Raw genomic sequence first — 26,135 nt, 5'->3', positions numbered from 1 at the left:
ATAGGTTACCTAATCAGAATTGCACTCGACAGTTTGTACAACTTACACATTTACATAATACGCCGAAATAGTATACACGTGTGCATGTACACGCTGCCCGTTCCCGGATTCGAGGCACGACCAGGAAGTAAACAGCGAACGTAAAAAAAAATTACAGGTTGCCGAATTTCCGTTACGAGCTTGAACGAATCACGGATCGCGCTACGTAATTCCATGGATCGAATTTCGAACCGACACAGGTCACGATCCTGTTTCACCCTGTTCTTCTTTGGTTACGTTCACGTTCGTCCCGCGTAAAATACAACATTGCCAGGGATTTATACCGAAATGGAAAATACCGGTACCTCTCGGCTGTGCCTTCCTAATTTTTATAGAAACGAAAATTCCGAAATACCGACGTATTTGCTGGTTTCTAGGTTACGTTGTAATTTTCAAGATTCTTTTCAAGTTGACGTCAAAACCCGGTATTATTTTCATTATTATACTTACTGGGAGTCTCTCGTACCGAAACCGATATAACACTAATTGCAAGATTGAAATTTGGAGGGAACGGATGCTAAATGTAAAATTTTAGGTTAGGGAATCGCACAGTTTTCACGACAATTAATAAAGAAACGTTGGGAATTATATATGCCTTCGTCTATACGTACATAATTTGTACATAAAATATGTAACTGTACTTTTAAAGGTATTATATCGGTTTAGGTACAACTTCGCTATAATAATACCGGTATAAAGTCCCTGAAGCTGGTGCTCGTACGATCAACAGGACGCCAGCCTGACGCTTCCGTTGGAAAAAATGGATTACAAGGACGATCTTTCACGATATTCTACGTGCCCAATAATATCAGTGATTTAAAACGTAAATTTACTAATATCGTTCGCCCGTAGAATATCATGCAAGAGGTATCTCCGTGTTAAAGTTTCTAAATATTATATCTTACGTTGAAGTTTTATAAATCCGGGTTAGGTTATATCGAATACATTCGTTCGGATTACAGAAGTTTCGAGCAACTCGACGAATAAACGTGAACGTAACGACTCACGTAACACTAAGTTAAAGAGAGAGAGAAAAACAAAAAAGCTAAAAAAAAGAAAAAAAAATTCCATCGAACACTGGCAGTTACGCGTTGTAAATTCGTCCATCCGCGATCGACGACCAACGATCGTCTCGAATAGAAAATTCGTCTATGTGTAACACTATCGATGCACACTGGCCGGATTAAATCCTAGAGATACAACGTGACGGGAACCGTTTCGTTTGGTTCCCTTTTGTTCCTCGGACACAGCTGGCCCGAGTAATTCTCGCGTATAACCGCGCGAGTTAACCGAATATAAACGACGTCGCTGCGTACCGACTTGGAAAACAGGGATTGAAAACTGTTACAGTATCGATTTTCGTTCCCGAAACAGTCACGAAGAATCGAGACGGTGTTACAACTGTTGTTGGGACAACGGTTCTATTTTCGTATTATATAGGTTACGTTTCAAATCACGGTTACTGAACTGCAGTTTCCAATTGCATAATAGAGTTTCGTTCCGCCAGCACACGATTCCGAATATCTTCGGGCAATTTCACGCTTCTTCTCGTCTTTCTTCTCGGATACACTGTGCCTCGAGTCGTCGGGACGAGTCAGCGAAGAAAAACAATGTGTTCGTGCAATATCCGTGTGACTTACGAGTCACATTAAGCGACGGCGGTTTGTTTACGTCTGCTGGCTCGTCCCGTTGGCACCGAATATAGAACCGTACCCGATATTTTCCCAACAGCAATTACATTATTTCGGTTGTTCGTAATTGTTTCGGTAGAGACCGATATTACAACAGCGTGAAACAATTATTTTTCAAACCTTCTCAATCCCTGCTCGGAGGACAACACACGCGTTGTCGCAGCCTTTCAATACTGTGCGCTTCTCGGGTTAAGTAAATATCGATCCTCGATGGGGAACGATTTGGTAGAGATCGCAACGCTTCGACCGCGTTAACAATGCCCTTCAAAGTCCTCCGTAAACACGACTGCGTATTGACGTGGACAACGTTTGGTCGATCGATCCTATCGCCACGGCGTTTTATCGTTCGATTACTTTTCTATTCATCGTCGGGTAGGATGTTTCGGTTGGTGGTTTTTCATGCACCGTGGTGCACGCACGCACACGCGGCCTATCCATGTACGCGCGCCCCGTGTGTGTTTCTTGTTCCCTCTCGTAAATAAATTAAGAACTCGTTTTTATCTCGCACGCGATAATGTCGATATTCCGTTGACCGATCCTACCGGCATCTATCGGGATCCCTTTAAAATTGCATTTATACGTATTAACGGAAAGAAACACGACGAAAACGTTTGCACACTCTCTCTCTCTCTCTCTTTCTCTCTCTTGGGGTCAACGGATTACAACTTCGTGGAAGATATTGACGCTTTTTCTCGGAAGGAATAACCGGCATTGATTGATCGTAGAACGATGCCACGAATAACGACACGAGCGTTTCAGGTGTTACACCCACACCACCGATGCTCGAAGAATCGCTGCGCTGACGTACAATCTTTGCGCAAAATCGATCGATTGCACGGCGTACGAGGAAAGAGCGCTTCTACGTTACGAAATGCTGGAAAGAATTCTGTTTCGATCAGAGATTATTGGGGTTCGTGGTAATTATATAAAGGAATTAAACTCCGACGACCTTGACCTTCACACATATCGTCGAGGACAGTCACTCGAGTTACACTGGAGCAACTTTAGCTATCGGTTGTTTGTCTTTGAAAAGTTGTTAACAAAATTTTAATGTTTTTTTTTCAACACGTTCATTGTCTATGACCCGTATGTGGGTCGCATCACCATGCAATTAGATACGTCGCGAGAGACCGGACAGTGAACGCGTTACGGAGACTGTCCTTGATAATATATGAAAGTTAAAGACCATCGGAGCTTAATTTCTTTATTTATACAATTATCGACTTTTTAAAAATTTCATTAGTTACGCAATGCTTCGATAATATTTCTATAATTCGCGAACCGTCCGCGACAATCGAACGCGTTCTAATAAAATGACGGGTTTCCGCTTCGAGAAGAAGCTCGAGCCGCTCTCGTATCTAGGTTCCCGGTATCGATCGATCTCGCGTCGAGAATATTCCGCGAAACGTTTCGACCGTTTCGACGGAAACGAAAATCTCGTTTCGTCGACGTTTGGAGTCCATTATTACAGCGAGTCCACAACCGAAATCGTACACTGAATACTTTTACGCAACAAAGACGTTTATTTACTTCTAAGAATGTAAACGGTAACGGTGTCCTTCCGAGTATACGCTTTACCAAGACTGAATGTTGTTCGTCGATATTCTAAAGCACAACTAAGTTCGCTGTACCAAGAAGAAAAAAAAAAAAAAACAAAGTAAGCCGCGCGCGAAATTTTCATTGATTCTTCCGCGTTAGATTCGTCTTATCACAGTTAGGTCTGTTTTGGAATTCGATACGTTGGAAATCCCCCTTCCGCCGTACGCATCGACGATCGAGGAAACCGATGAAACGTCGCGATCAATCGCTCCATACTCCACGAAACGTGCATTAGAATCGATACCATTCAAACCAAGTCGAAGGGAGGAGGGGGGAACGACTACTACTCTCGTATAAAAACATTACGCACGTTACTGCTGAAACAACGTTCCTCGAACTGTACAAAAAATATAGTGTTTTCTTTCAACTTAGAGCCAATAAGGAAGCACTTACTTATTTAGGAAACAAAATCGGGATCCCTAAGAGAGTAGGAGACGAAGGAGTGGGGATAGCTAAGAGACGATTACCGTTCAATGGTAAAAAAAACGACGTCGAAACGGGTTCGCTCGCGTGACTTACAAATGGCGACGACAGGCGCCCGAGTTTTCGTTTAAAGCAGCTTTAAATCGTACGTGGCTTCGAACCGTTCCGAACGTTAATCGACCTTGAACGTGCTTTCAAAATCTGCAAGCTCTGCCCGGACACTTTTGAGACCTCGTTCGAACGTCGAAACCAACGTTCGAAAGCGATTCGAAGCGTCTCGAGGCCGATCCGTCGCCACTCGTGAACAAAGGTCATCGATCGACGATGATTTCCGATGATTGTAATTTATATACAGTCATCTGTAAGAATGTACGTCAACGCGAAAAGATTGCATGAAACAGTGCTCTCAAATATTTATAACTCTTACTTTATTGGTATGTCCTTTCCGAATCCAAAGAGGACGAAAATTCATGGACGAGGGCCCCCTCACTTCGCAGAGGAAGAAAAGACTCTTCTCCGACCTCTATATCTCTTGTACACTTTTCTCACGGAGCTCGACTCTCTCTCTCTCTATATATATACTTTTTTTTTTGTAATTTTTATCTTTTTTATTTTTTTGTTTATTTTCGCACGTTCTTTTCGACACCTCGGCTCGAAGTAGAGGGAGAGGAGAGAAGGGCGGGATGCAATCGTGGAGCACAAGTACAGTGAGAGGAGACTGGACAAAAGGAAGAGAGGGGATCGATTTGCGATTCGTTTTGTTAGAACGTTAGTTTGGTCTCGAAGCCCAACGACTCGTGAAGAGTTATTGTATGAAATAATCGGGGTGATCTGAGTCCTTTTCAAACCTCTTCGCCTCTTCTTGCATGCTCTCCTTGATCTTGAGTATGGCCGCTGACTCGGTCTGATCCTGCGAATCAACCAACACCAGGCCGGTTACACGTAAAAGGTTAGGCAAGTCCACCATCAGGCGATACCTTGCCCATTTTCTTAAAAAAATTTTTTTTTTTTATTTGTTCTGCTTTCAGCGTTTCACCAGCGAGCTGAGAAAATTTCCTCGCGACGTTAGAGCCATAATATCGTATTTAGCTATCCCGCCACTCCTCCATTTTTCGTCTCCTCGCTCTGTCCTACCGTTGTTACTCGAAGGACAGAAAGCGCGAACCCGCAAGCAAGCGCTCTCTGTCTCTCAAACAGAGAAGCAAACTAGACGGCGTTAAAGTGGGGAGGGGCTGTTTATGGTGATTCACAATCGGGGAAACGAGCTTATACAGCTAATATTTTTCTGCCCCGAGAGAATATAATACGGTAAAAGTTGGATAACTGCAAGAAAAGATCCGCGGTGATAATACCATCTTATTTTATCGTTTCACCTACTGCAACACGAAACAAAGTTCCGAAAAGCTTATTCGCGCAACCGTTACTGTCTGTTAGTCATCGCCACGGAGAGGGATTCCCCTTGACGCGTGACGGGCAATGAAACCTAATCTGACTTTAAATATCGGTGGAACAAGACTTATCCACCAATGAAACTTTTTTATTAAGGTATTTTTTTTTAAACGAAACTTTTACCAACGTATTTGTGAATCTTTCCTGGTTAAAATACACGTCAAATACGATAGAATTTTATTAATTGTAAGTAAAATGTAAACGGTATACTCGGACCAACGTGTCAGCAAACGAAAACAAACGTCCCTAAATGTGACTCCTGAGTGTTCTTTGGCAGCCCACGACTGCAGCCGCAGCATCGACCACATCGAGCACTTTGTTTTTCTTCACTGACTCGTCTCGTTGACTCGAGTATATTTAATACAACGCGGCACTTCTGCAACACGATTTCATTCTAATATATCCGTACATAACTACCGCGTTATTATAGCGTGTTTGGTTTCGTTTTAATCAGAAAAATCTCACGAGTACCATAACAAAAGTTTCATTAAGAAAGAATCAAAAATAAGAAAGTTTCGTCGATGCATTAGTGTCGTCTCACCGATATATTTCTTTTCCTCGCCTTATCGCTTGGACCTTTTTCTCCTTCTCTTGTGCTGTCCTTTTCTAAGTTCGGCACAATACAAAACGAACGTCCAAGCTCGGTATAAATATAAACGTCCACGTTGGATAAGCATCTTAAATCTCGATTTTCATGCAGCTGTCCAACTTTGACCGTAAGTCGAACCCAGTACCGACGATGGTGCTAAAGGGAAAGATATTCGCGCGTGGCCGAGGAAATTTAATCGCAGTTCGCTGGCCCCGAGTTGGCACTCGGGCGAGAAAACACTGACACACGGAAAAAAATTTAGCATTAAAAGAGATTTTTCAGTATACTTGGTATTCGTAAAGTTTCAATGAAGCTGCATTATTTTAATACCATTTCGGTGTTTGAATATGTCCCGTAAATGGTACTGCACGAATTCGAACAACGTTGAGACCAAAATATCCCGAGAAAAAAAGCAAATTTAAATATCGATCTGACCATTTCGCAGTACCGAGATATTTCGAAGCATATTACAATGCGAGACCAGCGCCATCCTGACTCGACGTGGAGAGTGTGAGACTCCCAATTTGGTATTGTCGCAGCGTGGGAAGCTGTCGAAGTATCTGGTTCCGTAATTCCACTTCCCTCGGTATCAAGCACGATGATTTCTAAGTATTAATTTATTTTTTATTAAAGTGCATGAATAAGGTGTCGAGCTATATTTCAATTCTCTACAATACCGTGAATATTGTAGATACACAGGGTGTTCGGCCACCCCTGGGAAAAATTTTAATGGGGGATTCTAGACGCCAAAATAAGACGAAAATCAAGAATACCAATTTGTCGATGGAGGCTTCGTTAAAAAGTTATTAACAATTAAATTCAAAAATTTCAAATCGTTCTGGAAAAATTATTTTCGGTTGCGGGAGTCGATTACAATAATTTTTGGTTAATAGACCTACCTCCGAAATTCTATCCACTTTCTAGAAAAAAATTCGAAAAGGTGTGAAATTTTTCGATAAAATTAAAAAATTTCAAATCGTTTTGGAAAAATTATTTTCGGTTGCGGGGCTCAATTACAATCATTTTTGGTGATTAGACATACCCCCGAAATCTTGCGCATTTTCGAGAAAAAAATTCAGTACTGGCGGAACTTTAAACGTTATTAACTTTTTAACGGAGCCTCCATCAACAAATTAGTGTTCTTGATTTTCATCTTATTTTGGCCTCTAGAATCCCCCATTAAAATTTTTCCCAGGGGTGGCCGAACACCCTGTATATTATATTCTAATTACTGGACAAAACGATAAACGTCTACTCGTTGACTTACAACCCCGCCTCGACATGACATAATTAGACTAAATGAAAAGTACTCGGTGTGTAATCGACAGGAAGACTGTACAAGAAAATCATCATTCGTAAAAGAAAATATTTCAGACGTATCGTGTAAAAAAAAGAAAAATATTAAATTATTCACTTTAACCCCTTGCACATTGTTTATGATATCAGAAACTGAATTAACGCTAGATTTACGGACATTGCTCAGAGTACAAAGGATTAAAGAATAAATTAAACGTTTGCGTATGCACACGACGGTCGTCTAAATATGTAAATATGTTTGAATGTTTGGAACCGTCGGAATTGGAACGTAAGAGTCAGAAGCTTCGAGGCAACTACGGCATTTGACAATTCCAACGTTGGGCGTTCCAGATTCCCAACGTCGAGTTGGGAACGGCACCGTCCCCGCGCCGCAATACTTCAATAATAACAATAATACATCTCGGTCTTTCTTCGCGACCGAATAAGATGCACATTAATCCGACTTTGAAAATATTTCCATCTCAACGTTATCCGAAACAATGCATTACCATTTTTTGGCACTAAAGGATACCACTTTTCGGCAGTATTTTAGTTCAACCTTCAATCGGTAATCTAAAAAGATGCTCAGATATTTTGGTAATGTTTCATTTTCAAATTTTGTTCCGTGCATGCTGGCGTAAACTAATTAGCGCAGCGCGGTGACGGTGCGTCGTGAAGGGGCTGGGCTCGTGAAACACAAAACTTAAAGAGAGGATATGAAAGAACTAGGAAGAGAGAAACGGTTTGATTTGGGAACCGCGTGTAAAGAGAAGTGTGGTTCCACATTTCCAGGGCGCTCTGACCCACAACACATGGACGTTACGTAAAAAAGTGAAGCCCGTATCGAGCAAAAAAAGAATTAATACGAAAAAAATAAATATAAATAAATGAATAAATAAAATTAAATTTAAAAAAAAAAAAAAACAGAAATAAATAAATAAATAAATAATAATAATAATAGACGAAAATTCCTTGCGCATACCGTGTGCGCCGCCTGCCCCCCACTCACGCACACCTCACCGAGCGAACGACAATCAGAAAATATTATTATGAGTTAAGAAAAAATTGTGAACAGAGAAACTCGACGTGTCATCCCTCATGGGTAATTATTTTTAAAAATATTTTTTTTCCCTCTTTGCAGATTTAAATACTTTTTCGTTTAAATCGTGTCTCGATACGATCTCGCAATCCACCAATCGCTTTGCGCTCACGCATCCATGTGCTACAGGTCAGTACAGGCTAGTACTATATACAGCTATCAGATTTCACTGCTTCTTTTCTTTCGTGTCTCTATAAATACTATCTTTCGAACGAACACCGAAAGTGACCATCAAAGCATTGAAAATAATCACTGTTTCACGACCGTTAAGTACATCACAAACATTGTGTTCCACAGTATTCCACGTACATGTACCGGTGTTCATATATCACGCTGTGATCGGAATCGATTGATACGATATCCTAATTTTCCTCGTAACATGCCCGGTGTTAGCCTTCGAACTAGTTGTTTTCTAAGCAAGTGCTTCGATGTTAATGGCAATTCGTATGTATACCCTATTCAAGCAAAGTTAACCCAAATACTTTAATTACACACAAAATTCACTTCAAACGGATATTCTATTCTAAAACTTAAAAAAAAAAAAATGTATTTTTTTCTTTAACAGATTCGAAGGCAATCTTCATCTACGATTTACCAAATTCGATGCTTTTTACTTTTTTTTTAGGATGTTAAAAAAAAAATTAAAACTAAATTCTTTGAATTTAAAGTATGAACAGGGCACCTTTCTTGGAGGACCTTTACCAAGGTTACCATAACTTCTAAAACATTAAATATTCCTGTATAAAATTCTAAAGAGCCACTAAAAAATTGCGTTCTAGAATAGAATAACCTCTTAAAAGCAGTCGAAGTGATGCTTCTTTTTTTATGATATTAGAACAAAGATTTGCATAGTATGATATGATTTTGCGGTGTATCGTGTTAAAACGCTGATGCTTATGATTAGAAAAAAAAAAAAAAATAAAAGAAAACAACGATAGCTACGGACTGTGTTTTGAGATTAAAATCCCATTGTAAGAAAATTCGACTGGGGCGCGAACATAGGGACAGCATTACTGATCGACAGTGCGACGCAATGTGAAACACAAGTGACATGTGATTACCAGAAGTGTGTCTCGGATGGAAGACAAATTATCACGTAAAACAAAGTGCATGGAAACAGATAGTCATATATAAACGTTCTAATAGCCAGCACCCTGCGGATTGATCAGCAAATAAAAAAGAAAAACGCAGTATTCTCAGTGTAACAGGTTTACATTTATTGTCTCGATCTCCCCTGGCTTAGGCATATATTAATAATGTAAAATGTTCATCGCCATTCACTTGTGTGGCTTACAACGTGGGGCTTGTGTGGTTAAAAGTAAATATCGGCGTTTTAAGAGTACCCATGGTGCACTTTTTACGCAATATACTCGATCGAAGCTCGCTCTGTCGGAATACTTCGAAATTACTTCTCTTGTGAACAGCAGCGCACGACGCGACGACGGACGAGTCGCGTTACAAGCAACAACAAAAAAACTACTACTCCTTATAATTGTTAACAATTCCTTCTCTTCGTTCGTACTTCAAACCCCGATAGCGCGCAATATCGCGAAATCATTTTTTCTTTTCTTTTTCCACGCGATGAACGTTTCTCCTCCGTACTCTGAGAGAAGTTACATAAATCCCATTATATATATATATATGTATGTTTATATATATAGTGTAGTTTCTTTACTTCGAAACGACATCGAAACGACATCGTGTCGACATCTCGCACCGATTATTGATTCGTTAAGTTGGTACAAGCGGAGGCTTAACTGTCTCTCTCACTCTCTCTCTCGTATATATATATATATGTGTGTATGTGTGTCTGAGTGAAATGTGTGTGTGGGCGTGTGTGTGCGTGTGTGTATGTAGGTGAGTGTGATGCGTATTGTTTATTTATCTGTGCGTGTGTATGCTTCCTTTTCCCCAATTAAAAGTATACGCACTTATTGGCACGGTGAATACTCCAGAACAACGGCAAGCATTCACTTCTCTACGACGGTGTATTACAAATAATCGAAAACTAACAGTCTTCATCAAAGGTAAAGTCTGTGTTTATACTCTTTGCGCAATGAATTCGGCAAAAGAAGTGGCAGAACATAATATATATCGTCCGACTAGTTTACCGCGCATTCTCATGTATAATATACATATATATATATTATAAGTGTGTCCTTGAACCGTCGAAAAGCTTTTAAGTGACTAAACCGTAGGCACGAAGAATCGCGAATTGCGCACATAACTCTCTTATTTATTACTCTATCAGATATTTCGTGTCGCTGCCCTTAATCGTTTTCACAAAACTCTTATCAAAGTAATAGTTACCATAAATATAAAAGTGTACTTGTAATATGTTATAAAAGGGGCGGGGGGGAAAGAAACGTACGTAAACTAAAAGATAAAAGAGCGTGGCAATCAGACGGTGGCACATAGTACCAAAATTAATCCTTCTCGAGAAGACGCAAAAGAACACTTGGACAGTCCGACTTTGTTCGTTCTCGAGACTTATCTCATCGATCTTGCCGGTGCTCTCAGAGCATGCACTCGCGATTGGCGCTCCCTCTCCCTCCCTCTCTCTCGCTCTCTCGTTCTTTCCTGTTATTATATCGTTTCACATGTATACATATATATGTATATGTAATCACAATACGTATACATATATATATATATATTTGTTTATTGGATCGATAGTTTTAATATTTGTAATTAATTTAAACACAACTAACAGCAGCACAGTATAGTCCGGTACTGACCTATAACCATTACGGACGGATGGATTCCGGGAGGTTCGCACGATATTTCTCCATTATCGGCCCGTATTCATTTTCTTTCCTCTTTGCTTTTGTCACACTCATTCGTTTAGGTTCAGTACTTACACCGTCTACGACTCTTATTCCATATAAAAATAATTACCGTTATATATATAGCGTCTGTTGCCATATGCACGTTATATATATAACACTTCCTTTATATATATATAGATATATATATTTTTCTCCAAGTACTTTTTATTAAGTTAATCGCAGGACCATTCGCTTCGCAATACTCGGCGGCATTGGTGTAACGTATCGTTCGATGATCGATGATCGATGTTCGTTTTAAAGAAACATATGCTTCTTTTAACGGAGAAACGGTCGAGGCGGTAACGAACTAAAGAAACAGAGGAACTTTCACTATGAAGATTTTTTTCCCAGTTAAACTAAATTTTAATAGGAACTTGCTTGCGAAATAAGTACTTCCGTGTTTAAACGTATTCGTGATTTCCGATACGCGACTATTATTAGCATTTGTTGTACATCTGTTTTGTAAAAACATTCTTGCAAATTAGAAAATCTCTCGGTAACGATTTTTAATCATGAATTATTTCACCGAATAGAATGTGTACCCATGTAATTCAGTCGAGTTCGATCGGGAAACGTCGGTATTTTAGGTTAGGTTCGGAAGTGTTCGTTGAAACAATCGTGTCACTAGATTTACACGGTGTCGTAGGCTTCAATTCGCGAAGATATCAGCATTCTGCATTAATACATGACGGTACCTGCATTTCGTTTTTTTTTTCTTTTCTAACAAGGCACTAGCAGAAACGGTTGCACGTGTTAATTACAGGTCATTATAACCAAACGTGCACGCGAGATATTGCGATGTCAATGGCTGCGAATATGATGGTGCACAAACTTGCTACTATCGATAGTGAATTTGTGAGCAAACAGTGGAGGGACTCGATCTGAGTTCGGCTAATTTAATCACCTCATTACAGAGTTTTATAAATTATATATAAAACAAAGGAAATTTTTAATACGAGCTATTAGACGAGACTCAGTGGACGTGTTCGCGAATGACATGAAAAGGAACGTTTAGAGAAAAGAAATGTCAGTTGAACACAAAATGCTTCGTAGGATTCCTTTCCTCGCGCGATTAAAACTTCGCTCGCGCGTCTTACCTGCCATGAACTTATAACGTACCATTTTTCTAATCTAATACCGCTCTGCCTAACTCTATAATGGGATGAAAAATAAGCCACGGTTGCTAGCTGGCAAAAAGCCAGCGGTGCAATTAAGAAAATGAAACAGGGTAAAACAAACGGGAATGAAAAAAAAAAAGATAAAAATAAAGAGACAAACGAGAGAATGGAAAGAGAATTAGAAATCGATTAACAATTATGCGATTGATAATCACAGTAGTTCGTGTTTTTCAGGCACCTTTGCTTACAAGCTAATGATCAAATAAATATAAATAATAAACGTTGTTGGCGTTGACACGAGTCGATAAAAAAGACATCGTACTGTCGATAATAAAAGTGTATAGAAGTAATCGTATTAAAAAACAAAAACAAAAAAAAAACAAAGAAAAAAAAAGAAGAATAATAAAATCCTAGTCTGCAACCTTGTGAGTATTTAGCAAAGCATATATATACACAACATATATATATTTATATATATATACTTTTAAAATTTATATAGTGTATATTGCGCGCGCGCATGTAGTAATGATGATCGAGTATCATAGTTTCGTAATAACAGCGTAATGAGCGCTTAAATGCTAACCTAATCGATTACGAGCGATTAATTAACGAACGCACGTCAGGATACGTTGTCCCGAACGTTCTTTTTTTTTTGTATATTTTTTTCCTTTTTTTTGTGTGTGTGTTTTGCTTTTCATTTTTTTTTTTTATCTTGCCACGAGCGAGAATCGTGCTTGAGCCATTTGACGAAACGTTACGAACCGCGCATGTACCACGTGTCGATCGTACGTGCATATAAAACTCAGCGTTTGCGTATGATCCTTTTCCACATTGCGTGATTAACCGGGAAAAATACGGCATCTACGAACTCGGGGCTGGATCCAAGGCGACTTGACTTTTTAAAAAAACTGTCGGGAATACAGAAGGCGCACGTGCGAGATTACTGATTACTCTTTCGATTCAGAATCCTACTCACAATCCGAAATAACAACGTAAAAGTAAAAAGGAATACCGTTTGTGCGCGCTCGTTAAAGAAATCGATTATATATGTATTATTATGCTATTATTATACAGGGCGTCCCTTAAAGCATATCGTACGTCGGACAAAGAAGAGATTAATCGGTCAAAGACGTGACGGGATCCGTTCATTTGGCACGACCGTTAGTTATCGATTCGTTCAACCATTGAATGAACTTGAACTTCGTTGCATACTGCTTTTTATACAGTTCGTGCAGCTTCAACGCATGCGTAGTATAACCTCACGAGACGCAATACGCTTTAATGTTTTCAGGAATCTTTACTGCCGAGAATTGAACGATGAAATAGTCTTAACACATTCGCTACCATCAGTTTGGTTCAAATAATATTTGTAGTAATCTTATTCAGTTTAGGGCATGCTTCTAATTATATACAAACACGGTGACTGCCATGACGGTCACCAATGACCAACGTTTCTAATCTTTTAGATACTACAACGTTTACAGTTACCCATTAAAATTTCACGTACAATACTAATCCAACAAAACAATTTCAGCACGATATTCCATGACTCAATAATCCAGTCTTCGTTTGTTTATGCAAATAAAAAGTAAACAATTACCACTGTCACGGATAAATGTAACGCGTGGTAGAGAACGTGTTAATGTTTCCCTATTAAATTTTTGTTTAGATTTCTTAGATTGAAATTGATACTATTTTGACAAAAAAAATGTCCATGAGCAATGAATCAAATATTTTAGACATTCCAAACTCCTTTTTCAAACAGTTTAGTTTTGCTGAGGATTGTGTATAAGCTAATGCAGTAAATTTATAAGCAATGTTCATGTAATATACAAATTCACCTTGATCCGAAAATCCCTTCATTGTCATATACGGTACACCTTATGGAATTTCTTGCATATAATCATATGAAAGTTGCTCCATACTTTTTATTTTACATACAAAGTGGGTACAAAAGACTCAAGACATTTTCTAAGAGTAGATGATTGAAAATGTTGCACAAAAAATGTTATTGTTTCTGGAGATATCAACTTGATGGTTACAGACGTATCATCAACAGCTACAAAGTACTAATGTTTTAGTTTTTGTTCAGTTTCTATTATTGGCTTAACACACGAATAAGCAGAACACTACATAAACCAATAAACAGCAACTTTAAACAAAATACCAGTAATTAATTATGCATATTTTCGTATAGAGAGTTTTGAATGTCTTGCGATTTGTATGCCCACTTTATATCTGGATCATTAGCCATACTGTTAGTATGATAATAGTTAGACACAATTTGAGCCAAACAGTTATAACGATATTAGATGCAAGTAAATAATCTAAATTAAATTTCCCAGGAAGCCTATATATGATTAAATAGGGCATTTCGAATTTTTATAAAATATTGATACTTTCAAATAAGCATTATTAACCAGGTTTGTTTGAGAAAGCCTGAGGATTAGCCCTCTAAATGTAATAATACCCAAATTCTTTTGATGGAATAAATAAGTAATTGTCGCATTGACGAAAGCACCTGATCTGTTAATTGCTGAATAATTAGAAGAAAGATTAAGTATGTAATGGACTTGTATGTTTTTCCGATTCTTCTACAAATTGCGAAAAATTAAGACTCACGTTTTATGATACAACGATTTTTAATGAAATTTCAAGCCACAATATAGAAGCTTTGTCTCTAAACTACCTAAGCAAATTAATTTGTTTGAGAATAGGATTAAAATATTAAATGTGAATCGTGAAATAGTACAGTGACTGTTAATTAAGGGGTTGCGGCACCTTTGCGACGTAAAAAAGAAAAAAAAAAAAAAAAAATCATAGTAATAACATAAACAACACTTAAAATGAGTCGGTATGCAAAGATCGATGCATCGGGCTAAACGTCAAACGCATTTTTCTCAAAATCATGCTTTTCGTGTTAGTGTCAGTATTAACTCAAATACCATTAACCCGATTCTGACGCAATTAGCACCGATATTCTTAATTACGTTGCTTATCGTATGACGTACGATTTTTTTCCCCCATTGATTTCCTAAATATAACAAAAACACGTTTGATGAAAGGGACCTGTTTTTCTTTTGAAAGTCATCGTTTTTAAAATGTTAATTTCATGAATTTCGTATGTCATACAATAGAGACTACATTTAAAAATAATAATATTACTCGAGTTTGAATTTTCAAACACTTGTTCGAGTCGAAATCAGTGACGCCCAGGGTAACTACACACATCACGCACACCGCGGATGGAATCAACACCATTTTGTTTGCTCGCATCTAATATACGTATAAAAAATTTCATTCTGAAGCTTATTATATGTTTTATTCATAGTAAACAATTCATTTCGATCGAGCATATAGTATTATAAAGAATTCGTCAAATACCCTCTTGTTTTGTCGCCGTTAACGTGACGTAACCCCTTAAGAATATTAAAATCGAACCGTGGAACTCGAACATTTTTAAAAATAATATAAACATACAAAGTCACAATAAAAATGACGTATTATTGAAATAATCATTACATATAAGTCCATACTAACACGTCGAGTAACTATTATAGGGATTGTTACAGAACCTACTAATACTTACATTTTCTCCTGGACCTCCAAAACCACCCAGATTATAGTCACCCATTCCACTTCCACTGTCTTCCCGTGGTGTTCCGGGGCCACCGTTAGCTGGACTGTTTTTCATTCCATCAAGACCGTCACCATTCAAAACAGGACCCATTGTGTTCGGTCCCATCGGACCCATTGGACCACCCTCTGGCCCGCCACTCATTGGAAAGTCCTGATACAATCAAATGTATCGTTACATAAATAATATTGTAAAAGTGTATCGTTAAATTAAACAACAGGAACTTAAAACTTTTTTTAACGTAATATATCGTATTGACCCCTTCACATACAGATAAAATATATCAATAGATAATAATTAAGTAACATTAGAAAGCAAAACTTTCTTACTTTCTAATTTTTTACTTTGTTAAGATATTTCGTTTCTTGTAGGACACTGTAAGAGGAGAAGGGGGACGTCTTGGATATTTTAAAGAACACAGAATCGAAGTATGGGTCACGATTGAACGGGGTTTAATAATTTAATTGTCAGCGTTCGCAGGAGAAGTTCTCGGCGTCTTGGAAACGCCATTGTCTACAATGGCACACGAAAGAAATGACGTCTCCCAGACATCGTTGTATGCCAAGGGGGTTAAAGCAACGAGTACGATTGAAAGGTAATAAGGATAAGACGTACTTACACCAGGCATATTTCCTCCAGGTACAGGTTTCATCATGGTATACATATTTTCGCCACCACTATTACTACTATCTTGTGGACTGGGCATAATTGGTGTACCTGGGCCTGGAGGACCTGTTGATCCCGGTGGTCCTCCATAATTACCCGGTGATGAAGATGAATAATTCATTGGCTAAAAATGAAGAGAAATATATTGAAAATTAGGAAAATAGAAAATATACAGGATGAAACACGAATGAGCCCCGACAATTTTTCAGCCTCTTTCGATTGTCTGACTAATTTGTGCCTCGCCCTGTATACAAATTCTAACAAGACAAAATAAAACAAGTAAGCTCTAAATTAATAATCGCATGCATACCGTGGATGTGTTAGGTTGCCACTGTTGTCTACCAGCTGGTCCAGCCATACTCATTGGTGGCATTCCAGGACCTCCGGGACCTCCTGGTCCTAAACTACTGTTAGGAGGTGGTCCTCTTATTCCAGGCCCGTAACTTCCTGGTCCCATTGGGCCCATTCCAGGTCCTCTTGGAGGATTCATCCTTGGGTTCATGGGATTCATGCCTGGAGGAGCTGGTAATAAAAACAGTTTTTGATGTACTCGTTTCAAAACATACAAATATTAATACTATTCTAATTTCATGTTAATACTAAATGCTAATCGTGAATCTCTGGACTAACGGCAAATCATGTGAGTCTTAAAATTGTTTAGTATAGAAAAAAAAAAAGTATCGTAAATTCCCCCATTTTGAAACACAGAACACGTAATTCATGCTTTGCCGGAGTCGGGTATGTAGTAAAGCGAGTGGATGGTCATGCTAAACCGATATTTGCGTCTACGGTAATGAATGGAGTAGAAAAGCTCATGCGAAGGATGAAAACAGCACTACCGAGTAACTTTTACAACTCTTTGAGCTCCAAAATCGATAATAGAAAGAAAACGGTGCAATGTGTGCCAAACACGGTAACAAACAAGGCAATCATTCAGCTGGTACTTATTCGAGTAAAACAAATTACACTATCACAGCAATATATGCGTTTAATTGCCACGAATCGATATTATTCACGACATCGAAAGATTATCTTTACGCAGATCAAAGTAATTGTACTTTTAATGTTTATACAAAACGCTTTTATTAAAATATTCATACTATTTTATGTATTTCATGTTCGTGTTTATCGGTAATTCATTACTTTTAAACGAATTTTCATTTCTAACGATCGAAACGATACATATCTGTAAAAATATACTAATTAACTTGATTTATAATATCCATTCAGGCAAGGGACGGTTAGATTCCGACAAACATTGTTTTACGTAATAAGATACGAATGTTTATACGGTGGTCGACATAACTGAAAAACATATAAGAGTAAAGTTGATTGAAAATGCATTTAGTTCAGGTTGATGAATTTTGTGAGCCACATACTATCGGTGAAAATTAAAAATATTTCAACATACGCATTAGAGATAACATTTACGTATACTTCATGTTTATGTTTTTACTAAAAATGCAGTTCTAATCGTTTATATCGACTTTGACACGCGAAATAAATGAAAGTATAAATTGATACTGTTAAAGTGTAAATTATTTGTAACGAAGCTGAACGCACGTTTGGATATATTAAATTGCAACTGGCATACTGGATGCAAGATTGGGTGAGCAAGTATTTTTACATAGAAACAAAGCTAGTGCGATTATTTGTGAAAGTGAAGAACAAAAATTTTTAAACGAGCAGGAGAAAAATTAAAAGTTAGGCTTGACTAAGTCATGTGAGTGTGATTTGGTTGCTGGGTTGCTTCCTACCTTGCCACCCTACAAATTCTCCAGCTTCGCCTGAGGAACACAAGAGCACACATTAGTACGGCAGGTAGGTAAGGTCAGGTTGATGGCGGTAAGGTCTAGTTACTTTGCGGTCGCATAGTGAATATTGTTGTAAATACATTTTAACTGTGAAAATATATTCATTACAGTATATACTGACATATCAAATCTTACATACAAATACTAGTTTCAGCAAACCTGACGTCTATGTTCTCATATTCACATTAGATTCTCTATTGACATGCTTATCTGTGCGCAATACAATAAAACCATGGAAATTTAGAACAATACTAGTACATACTACATATTTCCATTTCTCGTACTATATTCAATGCTTCATAAAAACAATTTAAATAACATTGAATGATACTTCCGAAAGTAAAGCATTCTTTAATCGCCAGAGTATTAACGAAAAATTTAATAGTATTTTCTCATAGTAAATGATGCTCTTTATCGTTTCGGTTGAATTCCTGGGCAAGTGTACATCGAAATTTTATGGTCTACATGTTTTCGTTCCTGACGATGAAAAAGTAATAGGAATATTTATGTATCGAATTACGTAAAAGTATGGTATATTATAGTTGCTCGATTTGAAAAACTACACCACTGCATGTAACTAGACAATTCAAAAACCAATCCACTCCACATCACAGCAATCCAATCCACTTTTAATAATTACTTATTTATTTATTGCTGTGTGGTTTTTGGTATGCATGCGTCTATGCCATTCTCCTCTCGCAATTATTGTCAATGCCAGAAAAAAAAAAAATCAATGTAGATCTAGCGTATAAGTGAGCTCTTACCTTGTCTAGTTGGATCCATGCTATTTGGCATCATTGGTTGTCCCGGTGGCTAAACAGAAACAACAGCGTGTAAACAACTGCACCAAAATCATATCCAACATTATAACATTTACTTAAAAATATGTAAAGAAATGTAGAGCGGCATTTCTTTGTACGCAGTTTCATTTTCGAATGAATGAACAGTACTAATATTATCATATCTGAATTAGGCTATTAAATGAATAATTATACATACCCCATTGAAGTCATTTCCCATTTGTGGCATACGTACTCCAGGTCTGGGTCCAGGAGGGTATCGTGGGCCCATGAACTGTAACAAGTCAGAAATTCGCACGTTAAGTAAACGATAAGCTGAAGATCTATCGTGTAAGTAAGAATGCAGAATTACGATTTACAACTATTGTACATCACAAAACTGGCACACCAGGCAATCGCATTAAGCAATTAATCACACGTTAGACTATACGATATTTGCATCCGACTGAAAATCATCACAGCGCGCCTTATGCATGTGTGATATATCATATTAAAACGCAAATAAGATTGCAAACGGTAACGATTCGTATTTGGTATAATACAGGTTAAAGTGAATCGAAATACGATGTACATTTATTGCAAGTCTTACCTTAAAACAAGTCATCACGATACAAACGATAATTGTCATTTTTACAGGATTTCACAAGATCCTTACCTTACCTTGAAACTTTGAAGCTACGCATATTGGTACTTTTGTTAAACCTACTTTATACGCAATAGTTTTAATCGTTAACATACACTAAATACATTGTAGGATACGTGTTGTTTCACGCTCAAATCGTCACTGGTGTATAGAGTGCCCGTGGAATTGCAAAAATATAAACTCTGTGCTTGAAGAACTACTATTTATCGTGTCTATCGAAGCCCCCTGTGACAAATCCTATTTGGAAGTTCCATTAAATTAAAAAGTAAAAAAAAATAAAAAAAAAAAAACAAAAAATCACAAGCTGAAAGTTGTAGAGTAGACGTAACTTTGATAGGAAGGAAGCAACTTCGAGCAAACAGTCATAGGTACACAATGATATGGTGTAATGAAAGTGGAACGAGTGATTCTCCATGAGTGATAGTGTACGTGTCGAATGAGGCTTACCTGAGTGGACATCATCTGCGAGTGTGGGGGCGGGGGTGGCTGGGGGTGCTGGGGGGATGGCTGTGATGAGGGGTGTGTGGGCGGAGATGGTCGCATTGTCGAGTTGTTCTGCAACAAGCAACGCAAACGACAGACATGTAGCAACACTGCGATCCAGGCAACAGCTAGACTAGAAGGCTTGGGTATGATTGTGTTAATACTATGTTGGTCAGCACCTTAAAAATCTAAAAGTTATAATTACGAGAACGATTCATATAACGTAATAAATAAGTTTTTTTGATAAAATGAAATTTTCGGTACTTCATTTAAGCGACACTGTTTACAACCAATATAATTTACAAAGGTTTCGACGTATACACGTATTCTTCTCTCGATAGAATCAAAGGTAACGCTAGAAATTTTTATGATAAGAATTTTGTATTTTTATCGTTTTATATCGTCGGGTTATGAAAGTGTTATCTTTAAAATTTTCGTGTCGAATGCTAAGCTACCGTCTGGACAGGCTTTTCTATCAAACGTATTGGATACTTTGAAAAATGTGACCTTAAATGTTTATTAAAAAAAAAAAAAAAAACAGTATATCCGTTCCTAAATATCACATTTGTAAGGTACTAAAATATAATTCAAGATAAAAATCAGAATATCATTCTGAATATTAGTACGTGCTTGCATGTATAAAACTTATAGCTCAAAATAGTAACATTCATTGTATATGTAATTAATACAAAGATATCGAAGTATCAAAGTAGATAAAAATATAGCAAACGTATTTTGCAAAGATGTATGAATAAATAGTATGGTTCAAAAGACTATTATAAAGATCTTGCATGAAAATTAAGTCAGCACAAGGTAGAACACTATCGATTCGGATACCTACTGAACAAAATTATTAAAACTAAAACTATTTTCTAACATCTATACATATCTTTCTTGGTATATTTCTGAGATCCGATTTATGCAGAGAGGAGATCAGAGAGTGAAAATGGTACAGGAACGCACATACAAGTGTTAGATACGTAGCAGAGAGAAAATAAGTACATAGATACAGTGTAGACAAGCATGGCATGAGAATCTTATTTAAACATACACTTGTTTCAAAACCAATATATTTCAATTGCATGTTGCACATTTTACATTTATCAAACGAACGTAATGGACTGCGATGTATGTTATATTTTATTGTCGCAAAAATGTTAATAATAATTAATGATGAATATCTGATAATACATATAACATTATATTACGTTTTTGATCAAAATCTTAAATAAAATGTAATTCCATTCATCATGAAGTATAATGTAGATTATCGAATCAATACTAAAGCTCTATACTGATTTTTATTAATTAAATAACATTTATTGACACGAAAATAGTAAGGAAAATGTAACTAATTTAGAAATATAAATCTAAGCTTACAGACTTTATGGATTATGAGTTATTGTCGATAATGATTTAAAGAAAATGTCTCAATTATTATGTAAATAAACTTCTAATTATTTAAAATTTCTGTCGAAGAATATACGTAAAACATCGAAGAAAATATTACCAGCTTTGAATCAAGTGTATAGTAATAATGAATGAGAATTGTAACTAGGCATAACAATGATAACAGATATTTATACATATTTATGTATGTACATGTAAGTACTAGTGATATATGTATACTATATACAATCACATGTTTGATTCCTTCATTCCTTTTTCTTTCAATTTTATGATTATAAAAATTATAATTCAGCCTAAAAAACAGATTGTAGACCTTATTGTAGTCTACTGCGAACATATAATCGAAACTGAAATATATTTATCGCGCTTTTAAAGCATTTAACTATATTTCTCTTTCAAGCATTCTTTCGTTTCCTAGTTCTCCTCTTTATGTATATATATATATATATATACACACACACGCACACATACTATAAATATTTAAAAATCTTTGATATTACATTCCCTATAATCCGTACGAATGGTAAAAAAATTCAAAAGTTCGCGTACATTAATTAATCCTCCAACATCATGTGTTTGCAGTATCACGATTATGATTGAATTCGGAGGAAGTTTTCGGCAAACAGAAAATTATATATACAGGGTGTTTAACCACCCATTAATGGAGGGTTCTAGAGGCCAAAATAAGACGAAAGTCAAGAATATCAATTTCTTCATTGAGGCTTCGTTAAGTTATTCAAAAATTAAATTAAAAAATTTCAAATCATTCTGGAAAAATTATTTTCGGCTGCGGAAGTCAATTACAATCATTTTTGGTGAATACACATACCCCCGAATTCCTACGCGTTTTCGAGAAAAAAATTCCTTACCGAAAATCTAATTTCTGGCCAGAAATGTCTGCCAGAATTTTCATACGAATCTTTAAAACGTCATAACTTCTGAACGGATTGGACGATTTTAATGTTTAAAAAAGCAAACTACGCGTATTTTGATGGAGAATATGTAGAAATTCTAAAAATATTCGAAAAGTTGTTCTTTGACCTCGGAATATAAGAAAAACCCCATAAAAATGGTCCAATTTTCAAACAGCTATAACTCCTACAATTGTGAATATATTTCAATGAAACTTTTTTCTGAAGTAGAGCTCACAGGTACCTACAAAAAAGTATTAGACAATTTTTCTATAGGGCGTCAAATAAAATTACTAAAAATGAAAAACAAATTTTTAAGAAAAATCGACAGGGGGTAGGGTGCCTAAATTTTTCGGCGAAATTGAAAAGTTTCAAATCACTCTCGAAAAATTATTTTCGTTTGCAGGGGTTAATTACCATCATTTTTGGTCAATATACATACCCTCGAAATCCTACGCATTTTCGAGAAAAATTCAGTGGGGACGGAACTTTAAGCGTTAATAACTTTTTAACGAAGCCTCCATCAACAAATTGGTATTCTTGATTTTCGTCTTATTTTGGCCTATAAAATATCCCATTAAAATTTTTCCCAGGGGTGACTGAACACCCTGTGTACTCTCCTGTTACTAATATTAAAAGTGGTATTTTCGAACCCCTATCGATTAGTACTTTCAGCTTTAAAAACCACCCAAAAAAGTTTATCCACTTTATCAATATACTGAATAAGAAACTTAATGCTGTTTAATTACTATTTAATTCCGTTAAGTACAAATTATATATTTGAAAGGAATTAAATGATATAAAAATGTTACTAATCTAAGGATATATAAAAACTTACTGGAAAGAATGCAGAAGGCATTGGACCACCGGGCATGCCATCGTTTGGTGGCATTTGTCCTATGGGGGAAGGCGCTGGACCAGCATTCTGCAATAATCTTATTGTTATCTAGCAGTCAAATCGATAACTAATAATAATAAATCGAAGCAATATTTTAGTTCTGCCTTTACGTGCAATTTTAAGTAAACATCTGATTTAATCCTCCGTCGACATAACCTATTTTCACTAACGCGGACGACATAACGGTCTTTTAAGTCCAGGCCTGGTTTTTTGTAGAAATTTTCGCCTGGACTTAAACGATCCGTTATGTCAATGGAGGGTTAATTATGTTGCAAGATATATTTTGGAAGTCTATGAAATCAATATCAGACAAAGTACTAAATCCGACTAATTAATTAATATTATTTAACTTACATGAGCAATACCATTGACTCCATAACCACTGTTCACAAAGCCCTAATGGTAACAAAAAGAATTTTTATAAAAAACTTTATATGTTTTGTATATACAATAACATAGATACGTGTATATGCACTAACATAGTCATGGAAAGCTTTTGCTTCGCTGCTGTGTTCGCAAGAATCCCGTCGTTCCGGTGCTGCAGAGTATAGGTCCCAGAACACACTGAAATATTTAAAAATGTTTTAGCATAAAAATTTGTTATACTACAATTGAGAAAAGAAATTATAAATTCCTTGCATAGTATATAATTAATATAATAAATGATGCTTACCACCACCAAGAGTGTAAAAATCCAGGTGGTTCGCCAAGAGTGATATTTTTTTCCCATCGTATCTACATAGCAAAGTAATGTAAGATTATGGTAACGTATACTCATTTATTTTTGCAATTTTTAAGCATAGGAATTAAATCTAAACGATTTACCTCTGATAAAAATGTCTGTGCGGCTTTTTGTGCTCCAACATGTAATAAATACTCATACACGTACAAGGCTAATCTGAAATATTACAAACGGAAACGTTACAATTACGAAAAAGGATATTTAATGTCTGTCAAATAAAATAATATCTGCATATAATTTATAAAAGTTTGATCGTATTAATTACGATATTTGAACGGGAAAAATGAATATCTGTATGAATTACTATTAAAATGAATCGGAGTGGCCGATGTACGTTGTGTCGCATAAGCAAAACAGTGCTGCCGTATGAAGTGTCATCGTACTAATATTTTGCGTATGCCACTTCTTGGTTTGCAAACGATAAAAACATGGCGTCCAATCGGCCTGCTTCGCGAGACAAGTGACTCTAGTGAGTCATAGCATGCAGTTCGGTAAAATTTACGAGAAGGTAGGTTACAGAAAAGGCTATCAGGTAAACAACTCGATTCGTGAACGTCTCTTGGAAACTTGCTTAAAAGATCGTCTATTTCAAAACCGGTTTCTCGAAAATCGTTCAAGAGCGAACCGACCGTCGTCTCGGTATCTTAAAAAATAACAAGAAATTTCGCATCGATACGTATTAGACGTTCTCGTTACAATTCCTATCATCGGGAGCAGGCTTCTCGAACACGGAGCCAGCCCACAAAGTTCATGAGTATTATAATCAGTAAGCCGGAATTATCCGACGAATCCGATTCCTCGGTTTTGGACCAACAGATATGTACCTGTACGCACGCTCGGTGTAAAGAGAGAAAAAAAAAATGGAGTCACTGGTCGATCAATCGGCAAACATTTTTTTTTTCTACTTCTTTTACTTTTTGACACAGCGTCGCAACGTTCGATCGAAACGATACGTACTTTTCTCTCGCTTGAGAGTCCGAGGGTACCGTGGACCCCTTCCCCTTCGCGTACATCCTCGAAGACTGTCAATTTTTCCAGTGTAAACAGAACCACCAGTTTCGTCCTTAGCCAGCAATGTCCGACACCACCGCGGATCCCGCACGGGAACGGGGAAACAAGGAAGAACCGAACGTGCCCGTCCGACGGTTCTTTCTTTTTTTGCTCGGTCCGCGATAGAACGATGCGGAAAAACGTGCGCGCACCCGTTACGAACGGAAAACAAAAATAAAGGAAAGAAACGAGCCGAAAACGGGAATCGTTAACTTTCGGTCACACACACGTCACGAACACGTCGTGCCACAACCGTGGCCAGCAGCCTATACTAGATACAGTACTCCGCATCATGGCTCGGCGAATTGCGGACGCATGACCGCGGAACGAACGCGCGTCGTCATCGTTTGCAGACTTCGCGCTCTTCTTTCTCTCCCCCTCCCCCGTATACGATAGCTCGCTTCGCCGTTTCCTTTTTTTTTCCGCGTTTTTCTTTTCCACGGAGTTCTTTCACTGATTAATCACAAACCCGCCCGCGCCGATACCGTTCTCGCGTCTTAATTCGATTCGTGCGTAAACGACGACGCGTCCTCTCACCGAAGTTGCGCTCGGTCACTTCACTCTCTTCGCTCTCTTTAGCTTCGACTCGCTCGCCGCTCACCTTACCTCACCTCACCTCACCACACTCCCGTCCCGTCTCGCTTCATTAAAAGTACAGACAGACGGACGGACGGACGGACAGACTACACTCACGTTTCACCTCGGTTGTTCGTACGCGTCGTAAAGTTCACTCGGACGCGATACCTCACCGATCCCCAAATCCTCGATACTTGGGTACGCCGCCGGTTCGACACGCGTCTTCTCGTGCTCTCTCCGTGTCTTTCCGCTTTCTGTTTTTTCTATCGTAGCTACCTATTCGGTAGTGAACGAGGACGAAGCGCGGTGTCGCTTTTACACACGCTCGTGCGCGCGCGACACGAGTGAACTTATTTTCGTGTAAACACGCACGG

At 37.5% G+C, this 26,135-nt stretch overlaps 1 protein-coding gene across 6 annotated transcripts; it reads right to left on the bottom strand.

Moving 5' to 3' along the window:
• Positions 1–966: 966 nt before the first annotated feature.
• Positions 967–26,135, bottom strand: Ssdp (Sequence-specific single-stranded DNA-binding protein). Of its 6 annotated transcripts, none has more exons than XM_076778464.1 (14): positions 25,093–26,119; positions 24,219–24,291; positions 24,067–24,128; positions 23,873–23,957; positions 23,748–23,789; positions 23,334–23,420; positions 20,139–20,246; positions 19,248–19,322; positions 19,013–19,061; positions 18,192–18,221; positions 16,745–16,956; positions 16,388–16,558; positions 15,721–15,921; positions 967–4,662 (listed from the first exon to the last, which is right to left on the bottom strand). In XM_076778464.1, exons 1-14 carry the CDS (start codon positions 25,146–25,148, stop codon positions 4,558–4,560), a joined length of 1,356 nt encoding a protein of 451 aa, XP_076634579.1. In that variant the 5' UTR covers positions 25,149–26,119; the 3' UTR covers positions 967–4,557. The 6 variants fall into 6 exon arrangements, with proteins under 6 accessions (XP_076634579.1, XP_076634582.1, XP_076634578.1 ...); XM_076778462.1 differs by lacking the exon at positions 967–4,662 and adding an exon at positions 4,688–6,395 and having other exon boundaries at positions 25,093–26,130; XM_076778466.1 differs by lacking the exon at positions 967–4,662 and adding an exon at positions 12,351–13,039 and having other exon boundaries at positions 25,093–26,124.

Source organism: Colletes latitarsis, chromosome 11, assembly GCF_051014445.1.
Source record: "Colletes latitarsis isolate SP2378_abdomen chromosome 11, iyColLati1, whole genome shotgun sequence".
In the NCBI taxonomy this organism is placed as follows: domain Eukaryota; kingdom Metazoa; phylum Arthropoda; class Insecta; order Hymenoptera; family Colletidae; genus Colletes; species Colletes latitarsis.
The sequence above is the reverse complement of the archived record's forward strand: the minus strand, read 5'-3'. Positions and strand labels throughout refer to the sequence as shown.